This window comes from Bombyx mori, chromosome 23 (genome assembly GCF_030269925.1).
Source record: "Bombyx mori chromosome 23, ASM3026992v2".
In the NCBI taxonomy this organism is placed as follows: domain Eukaryota; kingdom Metazoa; phylum Arthropoda; class Insecta; order Lepidoptera; family Bombycidae; genus Bombyx; species Bombyx mori.
The window spans coordinates 16,763,590-16,777,629 of NC_085129.1; the positions used below are offsets into that span (position 1 = coordinate 16,763,590).

Here is a 14,040-nt window from a genome sequence, read left to right on the forward strand (position 1 = left end):
ACTTCTAAAATCATAGATTTCGCCAAGACTACACTTTAGATAAATAATATTAAAGACAATAGTACATTTTTCATTTTCATTTTCCCGCGTGTTTGCCACCCTCGCCTCCCTCGGGTGGTAATTTTACACGCGGAAGGAAATGTCCAACTTTTCTCCCTTGGTGTACATACTATTTTTTTTCCTACCAGGCCGAAAGTTCGAAATTGTAAAAAACTTAGCACCCGTGGAGTTCCGAGCCGGGGTCCAGGGGTGAAGCCCTGGTGGGGGGTTGGGGGCGGAGCCCTCACACTCATAAAAAAAAACAAATTCACTGTTTTTTAATTTTTAAATAAACTACTACTAATTGAATAAGAACTGTCTGATGAACTCATCTTTGTTTAATACTTCACTATTATTTTTTATTGCCTTTTGTTTATTTCACTTTTACACTAAACACAATATTGCAAATTACCCGTGCACAACAATGGTGGAGAATTTTAGGTGCGTGAGAGCAGACCATAGACCTATATAGTAGGGACACGACATATTGTTCTATACGTACAATTGCTTATATAAATAGCACCCATTTTGAAGGCACATACATAAACATATATCTATCTCGTTCTTACTCAGCACTTTAACTCGCAGGAAAACAATATAACAGTATTTCAGTGCGTACATAAAATGAAACATGAATATACGTAAATATCTCCGTCTCCGTCTAATGAGGCCGAAAATCCGCCATGTTTAGCGCGCCAAATGTCATTGTCACGTCAGTTCGGCCGTCTGTTTTGGGTTGTACATTATTTATTGACTTTGATATCGATTTAATATGATTGATTATATAAAATTTCATAATTTATCATGCTTAAAACATACAAAAATAATAATTAAAACGTATTTTATAGGATCTCAAGACAGTCGATGCCCTAAAACTATTATCTATATGTATTTAAATTCATTATGGAGCCTTCATCCGAAAAATCCATTTTTCGGTCGGAATCTATTGATCATGACACTAATCATAAATACCACTTTAAAATATGTCATCAAAACATATTTAGACATTCTGTTTAGATATTTCGGGAAAAAGGCTACCGACAAAATCTCTTCGGAACTATTTAACTAAAATAGTTTTATTCCGCAGTAATTAAAACTCTATTGTAAATTTGTTAAATATTTAATAATTAAGTGATTTTAGAGAGGAAGTCACAAGGAATGACGTTTGTAATTAATGAATAAATGTTCTGTAGGTGTTTTTTTTTTTCACGCGGTCCCTTGATAAGTTTAAAATTTGAATCACTCTCAAGCGAAAGTGATTCAAATAGTGCGGCTCACCTTCCTTGGGGTGCGCTGCGGTAGTATGTTGCGACTTTAGAGTCAGCAAAACAATTAAAATAGATTGTTATAGTCTAAGAAAAACACGTACTCAAAATACGATAACATTTAGCATGCTAGAAATGGGCTGATGGCTTTGAACTACGCCATATCTTTATGTTTTGCGACAAACGACAACTTTATAAAATCAGTGTAGCAACTTTTAAAAATCATCATATCGTTTACTTGGCAAATTCGAAGGACGAACTTGTCTTAGATTTCACCCATCTAAATTATATCATATTTGCACATAACAATATACCTACTTATTTCCCATTAAAGTATAAATTCTACAAATAAATAATACTCAACAATATTTAAAATAAAATGAGCTAAGAACGTTTATCGATAAAACCTGATAACATTGAAATCTTTTGTACAGCACTAAAGCCGCCATGTTTTGTGGCCAGATGACGTCACAGTGGCACGAAATTTTGGTTGACGTTTCATTTCCATAGGTTTCCTACTTCATTGGAGCAGACGTAGATACTAACACGCATGCGTACTTGTCAGTACCCAGGGAGGAAAAGTTAGACTTTCTTCCCTGTACAGTGGGAGGAACACCGAACTTTCGGCGTCGGTAGGGGAAAAACAATAATAATCTATTCTGAATTTGACACAGACTTTAGACCAGTGTTTCCCAACTTTTTTTGTGCCATGCCCCACTGTAACGTTTCTAAATTTTTTATCGGCCCCATACATAATTTTTAATATTGAAAATTTGATTTGTTTACTTAAGAAACATAAATGATAGGTTTTAGGAAGAAAACACAATGAAATTGTTATCACAACATAGTAAGTAATATTTCAAAACATATAATAAAAAACTGAAATTCAAATTCAAAATAATTGTAATACCAAAATTATCAAATTGCCCGCTTATGGGGCGTGAGCCCCACGTTGTGAAACACCGCTTTAGACAATAACAAAAGTTTGAGAATGAACAAAGGGTTTAAATATATATTATTATGTCTTGTGTCAAAAACATGGTAGTGTGTATAATGTTTTTCTTTATTGATTTAATGTATTTTTTATGCATAATTAAATGATGTTGTAAATGATGATGTACATGAGTTCTAAGTTCTCACTTTTAACCGTGCAACGGCTGCCCTGCTCTTCAAACCGAAACGGTTCACAGCAGAAATAGGCAGGCTGGTGGTACCTACCCGCCTGAACTCACAAGGCTCATGTTTACGGGCTCATGTGAACAGTAAAATTAGCACGCGTTCTTGTGTCGGAAATAATAGTCAGTTCTAATGACGTCATATGTTAGTGAATAATTTACGCCTACCCTCCGGGCTAAGAGCAACCTTAACTTTATGATTCCTCAGCCGAATAGCACGCCATCTTCGACTAACAGCATCCGGGTGCGGAGGACCGGTCTCCTGACGGTCACCGAGAGGCCCCCAGGTGAGACCTGACCCCCTCCCTCCCCCTACTCCAAGCACCGTACAGTAGCATTTGTAACAATCAAAGTGAAGCCGAAATATTTCTGCGCATAAATTTTAATATTAAATACACCCTAAGCAAATAAATAGATACTGATGCCATTTTAAGTAATATTATAATGTTATTTGAGAAGATCTTTGATATTTTGATATATTGTCATTTAATTCATTTATTTCAATGTTATCTGTTTATTAATTGAATTGGATTCGTAAACGAAATGTGGTGTAGTTTTTTATTAAAGCAAATTAATTTCTATTCGTACCAGTAGTAAGCGATATAATCGATTGCTGATATAAATATTTCACATTAATATGTTTTTTTTTGTTTTGTTAAATCTATATAAAAAGCTTCAGTTTGCTTGTTGCAAATGCTCCAAACATTTCCCCGTAGTCTGAACACATAGTTGTGGTTTTTTTTTTAATAATCAATTTAACTCTACGGAAACGTTCTTTGAACTTACGATCGTGTTGGCCTGTTTACTGGATATTTAAAATATGAGACAATGAGATTCATCACTGAAGGCAGGCGCTAGGGAATGATATACGCATTTTAAAATTTTATTTTGAAAGACAGCTATACGAAGTTGTATGAAAATTTAAGCAATGGGTTATTAGTTTAACTTCTTCAATGTGCATCATGTATTATGTTTGGTTTTTTTGTTTTAAAAAATATGTATTTTATTCTAAACTAAATGACCTGTAGGATTGAAGTGACCGAAGTAAAATTTTAAAGAAATTGAATTTTATACTTTGAACGCTTTATAAACATGTATTCTATCTTAATATATATAAATTACGTATCACGTTTTTTGTCCGCGATGGACACCTAAACTACTGAACCGATTTTAACTTTTTTTTTTTTAATATGTATATTGTTCCAACTTTGGCCATAGGAGGGTTTTTATTTCGATCAATGGTCGCAATAATTATTAATTAATAATAAAATGATTCCTTAAATTGATTATTGTTATTAATTGTAAGTTTCATAAGTCTAAAACAGATGGCGCCTGAAATCAGTTTTTACAGACAATTGTAATACTGTGTGACATTAATATCTCATAGAGGGCGCTGTGTTTAAAATACCAACATTTCACATAAGCTATAATTTAAACTCACAAACACCACGTGTTGCTGAGACTAAAGTTTAAGTGAAATTTATTTCGTAGTAAACGCAATACAGTGAAATCCAATTGTTCTTACTTTGTTAATTTTTGTTATTAGCATAGCCGGCCACGAGTTATTTAGAAACAAAACCTTAGCCACAGCAACGTGTGGCCGGGTCTGCTAGTCTGTATGTAAAATTAAAGGCTCTCTTTTAAATCAAGCGCATACTTTAAAAGTATTAAAATCGAAAAAGTTACAATTTTTCAATTACAACTTTTTTTAATTTTTCAATTTTTGATGTTCACAAAAGAAACAATAATTTTGAGTTAGACCACTTCAATTCTATTCTTCGATATCTGGACATATTTTTGTTTTAATCTTTATTCTCTATATTTATAGTTCTTTTTACTTATTGAATTATTTACATAAAATGAAAAACAAATCGCAATAAAGAATAAATTAAATTCATGGTTTTTGTGTGTACTTTTCAAAGGTTCGTCACGTTCGAAGTTCGTTAAGACGTGAAAGCGTGACAAATTAACGCACTTTTGCATTAATTATTTTCTATGTATCGTAGGGAAAAGGCTATTTGGTTCAAGCCAAATTTCGCTTAACACGCGACATTTATCTTTGTAATTAAAGGTCCGTTTAATTTGGTATCAGCATCAAGAGTTCGATGTTTTTAATTGAACTTTAATTAGGTTTAATCCATTCGGTAAATAGCTAAAGAAGTTTTTTTTTGTTATGATATTTTTTCTAAATTTTAAACTTTAAACAGCTCTCCTGTAAAGTTTCAAAAATGACGCTTAAACCAAACGATTTTTCACCCTTCGATTCGTTACGCCATGCTTTCACTAGATGGCGCTGATCACTGTTAATGTATATACGGCGTGTTCAAAAAACGTTTCCTAGTGTATATAGAGCTTATTTTTGTTACTTTTTTTCTTTAAATATATTTTTGTTTCGCATGTTGCTCGATCTCTTTCACGCGCAATTTTATATTAATTTGCTAATTTGTTTTTGTTTTCTTACGTAATTTTTTTTTTAGTCATAAGCCCCGAATTAGTGATGGAAGTCGAGACTCGAATGAAGAGGAACTATTTGCCCCCCTCGATACAGTACCAGGGATACCAAAGTCCGCCCACTCCGACCGGTTCTAATGCACAAAGCAATCAAAGTCCCACGCAAGGGTCGATAACCGCAGGGACCCCTTGCCCCCAACAGGGCCCAATGCTGTCCGTGCTGGAGCCAATGCAGCAAGGAACGATCACAAAAGGTTCAATCATGTCTGGCACCCCTATAACCCAATCTGGGCAAGCATTGCCCCAATATCCCAGTTACGCCACAGCCAGCGGCTCAATAACAGCCGGCGTCCCGAGAACCGACCACCCGACCTTCAGTTCCACAACCAATGCCCCCACAAACTTCGGCTCCAATCCCACCAGCATGAACTTCGGGAGTGGCACGCCCAACTTCGGCACCCCAATGAACCAATCGACTCCGAATTTCTCGACGACATTCGGCACGATGCCCGGGACTCCCCTGACCCAGGGGTCGGTGCCGAGCGGGTCCATAACCGCGGGCACGCCGGTCGTGGCCAATAACTACTCGAATAACCAATATAACAGGCAGAGGAAATATTCCGGGCCTCAGCGCGTGAAAATCCAAATGTTAGCTACAGTGCAAGAAATGGGTAATTTTCTCTATATAATACATATTTCCATTGGTGAAGGGTTTTATTTCAGGTTTATTCGTTTGAGATCTGTAATAGAGCTCATTAGGGTCTGTCCATATAGCAATTTTGGACTTGCGACTCGGGTCCCCTTATTAGGGTCAGGAGTTTGGACCTTATGGTCATGTTTGGGAACCACGAATACAGAATAGCCCAACACAGGGGTCTTATGTACTCTTGGCTACTCCCGTCCGAGTTCGAATGTACTTAACGGGATTTTTAACTTATATTTTGTCTATACTGCACTCTGTGGGGCATTACTGAGACAGTGACGTCACATGTCAGCAATCAATTAGGAGGTATATTTTTAACTTTTTGGTTCTGCATGTGTGTGTGTATGTGTGTTGTGTGTGCACATGTTTTTTAACGTACGAACGTAGTGTGTAATTAAACGTAGTTTTCAAAGCACTAGTTTTGAATGATTTTTTAGTACAATTGAAAATAGATGTTAATCGTTGGTAAAGTTCATTACCCCGAATCTGGCAATTCTTACGAAGCGTTCGTATGATTTTCAATGCAATACCAGAGCGGACGAGTTCACGGAGCGCTTGATGTTAAATGGTTAGCCGGGGTCTTTAGTCACTTCCACCCGTCACAACGAGACGCATCACTGATGGAAGGTAGTCCAGTGTCAGCTCACATTACCTCCACTACTGAAGATCGGTGGGCGATCGCAACCTACTAGTCGTGAGCGCTTTGAGCTCTAGATCAAAAAGCTTTATATCTCTGGACGAGGACCATCAGTTCACATATTCAAATTAATGTGGACAGCCCGGGAGCACGCGGAGAGGTACTCACCAGTGCGGCGTGCCGAGTGCTCCCCACCCAGGGTCGCGCATGACATCGCGTCCGCCAGGCTGGAGTACCAGCAGCTACAGGTACGTCCGCAGCCGCCGAGCGGGAATTCCCCTTAAGTATACTGGTGGTAGGACCTCTTGTGAGTCGCGCGGGTAGGTACCACCGCCCTGCCTATTTCTGTTGTGAAGCAGTAATGCAGAAGGGCGGGGCAGCCCTTGTACTGTAAGCCTGTGAGCTCGTCCACTCATCTAAGCTATAAAAAAACTCTTTTTTCTTGCTTAAATGGGTGGACAAGCTCACGGCCCATCTGGTGTTAAGTGGTTACGGGTGCCCGTAGACATCTACAACATAAATGCCGCCACCCACCTTGAGACATAAGTTCTAAGGTCAAAGGTCAGTATAGGTCTCAGGTTTTCCTAATAAACACGTTTTCAACATATGTTCACGAATGACTACCATGATGAAGGTAATATTATTAATCTTGTGCAATAAATGTGTATGGTCCTCCCTTCGTGTCCTATTTAAAATGTGGGAATTGCTGTTGATCTATATACATTGAGAATGAGCCAGGCATCTTCGAATTACCATTTTATAAATAACTTCGACAGCAACCGAAGACCGGGTGTGGACCGTTAATAAATGTGATTTAAAGTGTAAAACACGCCACGATCAGAGTGGTCATAAAAGTCAAGAAATGTCGTTTGTATAAGGTAAGTGGGAAATGATTTGGTTTCCAGCGCGGTCTTGAGAGGCGAAGCAGTAACAACACTGGTCCCTCGCCTCCCCTCAACGACCCGAGGCTGCACACCCCCGCCGCTTCTATGCCAAGTGAGTTCAGTTCTGTGAAGGGTACAGGGAAGAGCTCTCTCTGAGTTTATAAGTGTCTGTCGAAAAGCGACCGATCAGGTCGGCGTCTACGTAGCGACTGGTGTAATTTTAAAGATGGCGCCCAAATTAAATTAAATGCTTCAACTCTGAAGAATACTTTATTTGGTCACGACTGCTACGCTAGCGATGATCGGTTTCTGTGTAGTAATTGGTTGCTGGTATAACTGGCCACTTCCAACTGGTTCCTCATATAAGACAGCTCTCCATGCTTCTATCCCCTATATTTATAAAATAATTCCCTCCGGTCTCTTTACACACGCAGGCTTCGGGGTTAAGGATCGCATCGATCAGCCCCACCGATCGTGCTAGAAATTTGTCCCAAATTTTTTTATTGCCTTTGTTGGCAATCTAGCATACAACCCACCTGATGGTGAGTGGTTACCGTCGCTCATGAACGTTGGCAATGCCAGGGGCACAGCTAAGTCACTGCCTACCATTGACACACAATAATAAGATATTCGACAGAAACAATCATCAATGCACATCGCTTGATACACGATCGACATAATCTTTAAGTTCATAACATTCATTTTGTTTTGAGAAAATAAATATCAAACAATAAACAAGATCAAATTCAAAAATTATGTTGGACCCCCCCCCCCCCCCACATATCGTCTTCTCGCATTAAAATTGTACAATCTCAAAACTTACTAAATTTTACAGGAGAGTGTTTTAAAGGTTTAACATATGATATTTTTAATATCAATCATCTTTGCAACATTAATTTTTACTTTTAAAGTAAGAATGCATTAATTTTGTTAATAGTAGTCAAAACATAGGTAAACTAAAAAAAAAAAAAAGAATAAACTACGCTCTTTTGACAGTATTTAGAGAGTAAAATACTAGTGATACCAAATGTTTACGCATATTAACTCAATTTCGAATATTTTTGGAAATTGTACACTTTTAATGTGAAAAGGCGATATGTGACCCCCCTACGCCATGTTGTCTATGGGTGTGCCGTCGGCCCGGTCATAGACAGTGTACGTTACGGCGCCCAGGTTCCCCCATCCACGCGGGCGCTCCGGCGCTGGACCTGAGCGCGCTCACGGCTGAGGCCAGCCGCGCCGCGCTGCGGGCCGTGCAGGCCGCCTGCCCCGACCACGTGCTGCACGAGCTGCACGCCACCATGCTGCTCACGCAGGTAGCAACCGACACCCCTCGACTTACTCGTCACCATAATAATACCTAAGAACACAACAAGCACGGTCATCCAACCCCAAATTAGGATCCCCTGTGTTATGGATACCAGACACTGACATATTTATATACATTCAAGTATATACATATATAGATAATGTACATCCAGACGAAGAGCAAACCACAGCCTATCACAGAAATGCTTGCCCTATGTGGGTATTGAGCCTATGACCTTCGGCGTAACCATCGTCAGGTGTGCTAATATATAAGTATATATAGAAAATATTACAATCGCGATTAAGATCCGAGTTGAATTTTACATAAAAAGCTTAGTAAAATAATTCAACTCAACTCTTATTAAAATCGGCACAATAATAGATAATCATAATATAAATAGATATAATAAATTGTGATGGCTAACAATGACTAAAGATGACTAACTCTAGCTCTTGTTTCCAGGACATGGCCCTAAAAATCGGCGTGAACCTGCACGCGTTGTCCCCACACATGAACACGTCCCAGGAACTACTCAAATGCATACACAATTACACGAACTACACATTACTGTCCGGTCATACGTCGCCGGCTAGTCCCGGATCGCCTCTGCACCAGATAACCGAAGGTCTCAGCTACCTCCACACCGGTTCCATAACGAGAGGAACCCCCCAGGCTTCGGCCACCCCCCTAGATCTACGAAGCAACGTCGATATGGACACTGGTCAATACCCTCAACTGCATCCCATGATCCACCCCCAGCTTCACATGGTGACGCACAGATCCTTAAACAACTCCCCCATATCAAACCCGGGGTCTCCGTTGGACATGATCCAGGAGGAAATAGGTAATGGAAGTGACAAAACCGAGAGAAACTTCCAGAGCTTCATATCGAATCATCCACAGATCAGTTTAACGGACTGCCTTGGTTCCGAAATCACATTAGTCGCATCCTCGTCGGAAGACAGCATGGACAGCTTGGAAAACACCAAGTACCCCCTACCGCAGTTCGTGATATCAGAGCCCACAGACCTGGACGACAGGCCGTCCATAACAAAAGGAATAGGCAGGAAGGTCAGTCAGGAGACTGAGGTCCACGACCAGGCGAAAGACGCCGAAATGCAGTCCCCAAAGGACGAGGAAGCGAAATTCCTGACCGAAGACCTGAACATTAGGAGGGGCAGTGATAAGTCGCTTGGCTTCAGTGACGACTCGTTAAGCAACGACTCCGCGAACGCGTCTCCCAACTGCGAGCAGACTATACAGTCGATTTATTCGAATATAGTCTCTATCAGCTCAGGGTTCAGCGAGAACAGGGGCTCCTTCTCAGAGCACCGCGAGTCGTTCTCGTTCTCGGACCGGGGCAGCTTCTCCGAGCGCGGGGACTTGGGCAGGTCCTCGTTCTCCGACCAGGGTCGAGGGAGCTTCTCAGAAAAAGGAGAAACGCCTAGATCGTCGTTCAGCGCTCAAGGCATCCTCGGCGAGGTAAAGGAATACGCGGAGGACGTTTACATGTCCCGTGAAACCGAACTGGCGCCGATCAGAGACATCGACAGGCTTCAAAAGTCCACCATGGATCTGCGTTTGACTGACATTTGTAAGCCAGAAGAGAAGATGCCGATCCTGCTGAGTCCCCAGAAGGTGTCGTGCGTGCAGGAATACTACGAAGTTGCCCTGTCCACGTTCTGCTCCAAATTGGACTCGACCAGAATAGTAGAACTCCTGAAAGACGCCATCAACACCAAAGTCCCGCCTCAGAGTATCTTCGTGGAGAAGGTGGCCAAAGACGGAGACAACGGCTACATAAATCTAGAATATTCTGGTGGAATTCAAATCGAGCTGGTCGTGTGCGAAAACAAAGCCATGGAGAAGAAGGGCTTGAAGATGAGAAGGATCTCAGGAGATCAAAGGGAATACGGGAAGCTGTGTGAACAGCTCATCACCAGTTTGACTGTTTGAATCTTTGAGTCACCTCCCGTTCTCCCCTCCACTGATATTTGATTACCGAAATGTAAGGATTGATAATGACTTCACAATGACAATGTTATTGCAAGTTAAAGTTTTCGGAAGTCCCGCCTCGAATGACGGACACCCCAGCGCGCGTCCAGCGCCGCTAGTGTGCCCACACAAGCGCGGAGACATTGTGGATTTTATTTCGTGATAAAAAAAATCGGCTTGATTTTTCAAATTCCTTTCACTCGTGCATATCTTCGGTACCGACAGCAGAAAACGTTTTTTTTTTTTTTTCGATAATGCAACATAATATTTACTGCTTGCGTCATTCGCTTTAGTGTAAGCGAGAGAGAGAATCGTTGAAGATTCACTGCGCGATCACAACAAGACACGATCGATGGGCCTTTAGATGGTAATGCTCACGGCCTATCTGATGTTAAATGGTTACTGCGGCTCATAGGTCAACATTGTATCAAAAGACGGTCTGGTACCGAAATTCGAGGATTTGTATTTCAGCTAAATGTCATCACTAATTCGTGCCTTGTTTGGGTCGCGCGGTATCGCCGTCTCGCTCGCTCCCCCCACCATCGAACAAGAGCGAGTGAGACGTCTATAGACTTCTGTCTTCATTTTAAAATCGCTGGTCGATTAATTTAAACGAATTTTAATAACTATCTGTTTGGTCGTGCATTCATAATGTGTAGTGCTGAACTACAATACTAGGGATGCGAAATGACTCGTCAATGTTGTAAGTCAAAATTTTAAAAACTTTAATACGCTTAAAAAAGTTAAGAAAACACAACAAGAGTACAATGTAACATAAATCAGGAGAAAACAAAAAATGTTTATATCAAAAGAAAACAATTTATTTTAAACAAAGAAAAAAAAACAATACCATCTCTATTCTGTCGACTTAAAGCTTTCAAACATTGCGCCTGAGCTTTAAACAACAATCTTTTGTTTGACCCTACAGACATCTCGAAGCCCTTTACAATCACCGATGCGACGACGACATATCGCCACGACGGATATGATCTATCGTGTCTATCAATAAAATATAGGAATCCCACGACGTAAATAAGTAAATGTCATATCGATTCTCACCACGATTTTTTTGTTGACGGAAATTAGAAACCGTCGCTCCAAGCTCTAAAGTGAATATAATCCAGTATGAGGGTTAGTCTCATAAAAACTGTTGATACCGTTAGAGCATAATGACGCGGTCGTCCAGTTCCATTAATAACGCCCAAGACTGAATAAGAGGGTAGGCAGATTTGTCCGCTCCAAATCGAAGGCGTCTCTAGCCAATGTAGCGCCCTCTAGTGACCAAGCGATCAAAATGAAATAGGCACGAATGTCTCATTGACAGTGCCCAGGCCGGCGCCCTCTGACACTCTAGTTAGAAGACACCATAGGTAAAGCCAGCTCTGCTCCTAACATCCCGCAGTCCTCAGCCTACCTGTGGTCATGACCACATTTTGATGACCCGAACATTAGTAGTGTATATCCACCTCGTTGCATCGATAATCCTCAATGTTGAGGGTCGTTTCCTCTCTGAATAATGTATAAAGCATTCACATATTTAATTCATTTCACCCACCTTCGTAACAAATAGCACAAAACAACCTGCAGACCTTTTTACAAGGTACTGTTTTCTAAAAAACCTTTAGAAACTTCTGCAAAATACGTAAAAAAAAGCTCAGCTCTAAAGAGTTTCAATATGGACACACAACTAAGCAATTAAACATTGAAATATTGACTGCTGAATAACACAGCTCACTGAAATTATTCGCGAAAACAATTCCAGTTGGCCAGTCATTCCTGATGCACGGTAACATTAAAAATACACCTTTTCAAAGATTTAGCTTCGAATCAAACGGCACGCAATGTAACAAAAAAGCCGAGACGCGGGTCAATGCTCTAATATACCGTAACATACCGTTGTTAAGTTTGGCAAACCATTCACTCATGCTAATTGTCGCTAAATTAAGAAGATTACTTATTTGCGCGAATACTACTCTCAATCCTAGCGTGTATATCAATAAACACACTAACATCACATCTATTTATTCCAAATGGGAGAGGATTCCGCCACGTCCTTTAAGGTCGAGACGTGACGGATCTCCTAGTCTAGCAACTAGACGCATGGGTTCCGCCTACCCATGCCCGCAGTGTGTCAGGAAAACAATAAATGTAGAAGCCACTGTAACTAGAAATAAAATTAAGTTATTAGGTTATTAAGAACGACCTCGGGCCGGTCCTGGGCATTTCAAAGAGTTAAGGATAAGAAGATTTACTACCGTCATACAGTGGTTGTAATTTCTGCTGGCTTTAAAGACGCGTGGGCAAGACAGAATTGCGGTGGTTCGCTCATGTAATGTTTTGTCTGACTGGCCACACGATGGATATTGGAGGTCTTGTTAAGTTTCTTAAGCCTTTTGTGAAAGGAAGCAATCTGACGGTACTCTGATATTGAATCGGCAATTTCAATTGTCAAAAGCCGACCAAAAGTGATTCCCTTTTGCGTTATGGTACGAATGTTTCGATATCAAAACAGTGATTAATAAAGTTTTAAATTTAATTTTTAAGTTAATAAAATCGTTGCGTGTTTGATTAAGAGCAATGTATAAACAAATTGAGGGAATGTGTATGTAAACGCCATCTATGATACGATCTATGAAACGGCGTGTCAATTAAAATTTTCGTCAGTACTGACACTTAGCTCGGCTTAATTAAATTATCAATGCTCCCCACGTGTTTACTCTGACGGTACATTCAAAGATGATTGACGCGTGACGTATGTCATATCTGACAGCTGTCAAACGACAAAGAACTTTATTGACGTGTCGGCTTGCTTATGATGGAAGTCTATGCCTATACCGGCACGTTCAAAAATGCATTTAAATAAACTATTTCCAAAAAGTGCTTCTCATTCCTGGATATATATTTTTTCGTGAAGTTTCTTTTTTTTTTTGTTAGAGGAAGAGTGAAAAATTACGTGCATATCAGAATCCTGCATTCATCCTTGTGGAGGAATTCCGTTTAAAAATAGTGATAAATGAATGTGCAATATTAGATTTGTTTTTTTTTTAAATGCAAAAGAAACTTTTTCAAAAATATCTTTCGTTTCTATTTTTTCTTTCAAAATCTCGCCATAGACATAATATTACGTTTATAATATAATTGTTTATTTATGAAAATTCATAATGTTAATGTAAATAATGAAATAGTAATAATTTTGATTATTATTATTTTTTTTAAGATGTAAGTACAATAAATAATGTTTATAAAAATTATAAACTTTGTTTTAATATACCGGATAGGTATACCAATATACTTTTTCGGTCTGAATGGCAGAAATGCCTGTGCGCATCTTTGTCTTCTGCATCCCATACCATTTTATCCATCCCACCACAAAGCCAATTTTTTCCGCAAAGTTACTATTACTACTGTACAGATAAAATGTTATTACGCAAATTTTTTTTATTGCCTTTGTAGGCAGACGATCATGCAGTCCACCTGATGGTGAGTGGTTACCGTCGCCCATAGACGCCAGCAATGCCAGGGGCATAGCCAACCTTCTGCCTACCGTTAAGTAATCTCCACAAGCCTCGTTTGAAGAAGGAC

General features: G+C 39.8%; 1 protein-coding gene across 6 annotated transcripts in view; it reads left to right on the plus strand.

Annotated features, from left to right (window-relative positions):
- The window catches only part of LOC101738182 (serine/threonine-protein kinase par-1), a 45,599-nt gene extending 31,886 nt beyond the window's left edge, over positions 1–13,713 (plus strand). For 5 of the 6 annotated variants that reach the window (XM_012694322.4, XM_012694323.4, XM_012694324.4 and 2 more), the window contains exons 18-23: positions 2,688–2,766; positions 4,957–5,601; positions 6,412–6,518; positions 7,176–7,266; positions 8,328–8,470; positions 8,926–13,713. In XM_012694322.4, the coding sequence (XP_012549776.1) occupies positions 2,688–2,766; positions 4,957–5,601; positions 6,412–6,518; positions 7,176–7,266; positions 8,328–8,470; positions 8,926–10,419 (2,559 nt within the window). In that variant the 3' untranslated portion in view covers positions 10,420–13,713. The remainder of the gene's footprint in view (positions 1–2,687; positions 2,767–4,956; positions 5,602–6,411; positions 6,519–7,175; positions 7,267–8,327; positions 8,471–8,925) is intronic. The other variant, XM_012694326.4, reaches the window with a different exon arrangement.
- The last annotated feature ends 327 nt before the right edge of the window (positions 13,714–14,040 follow it).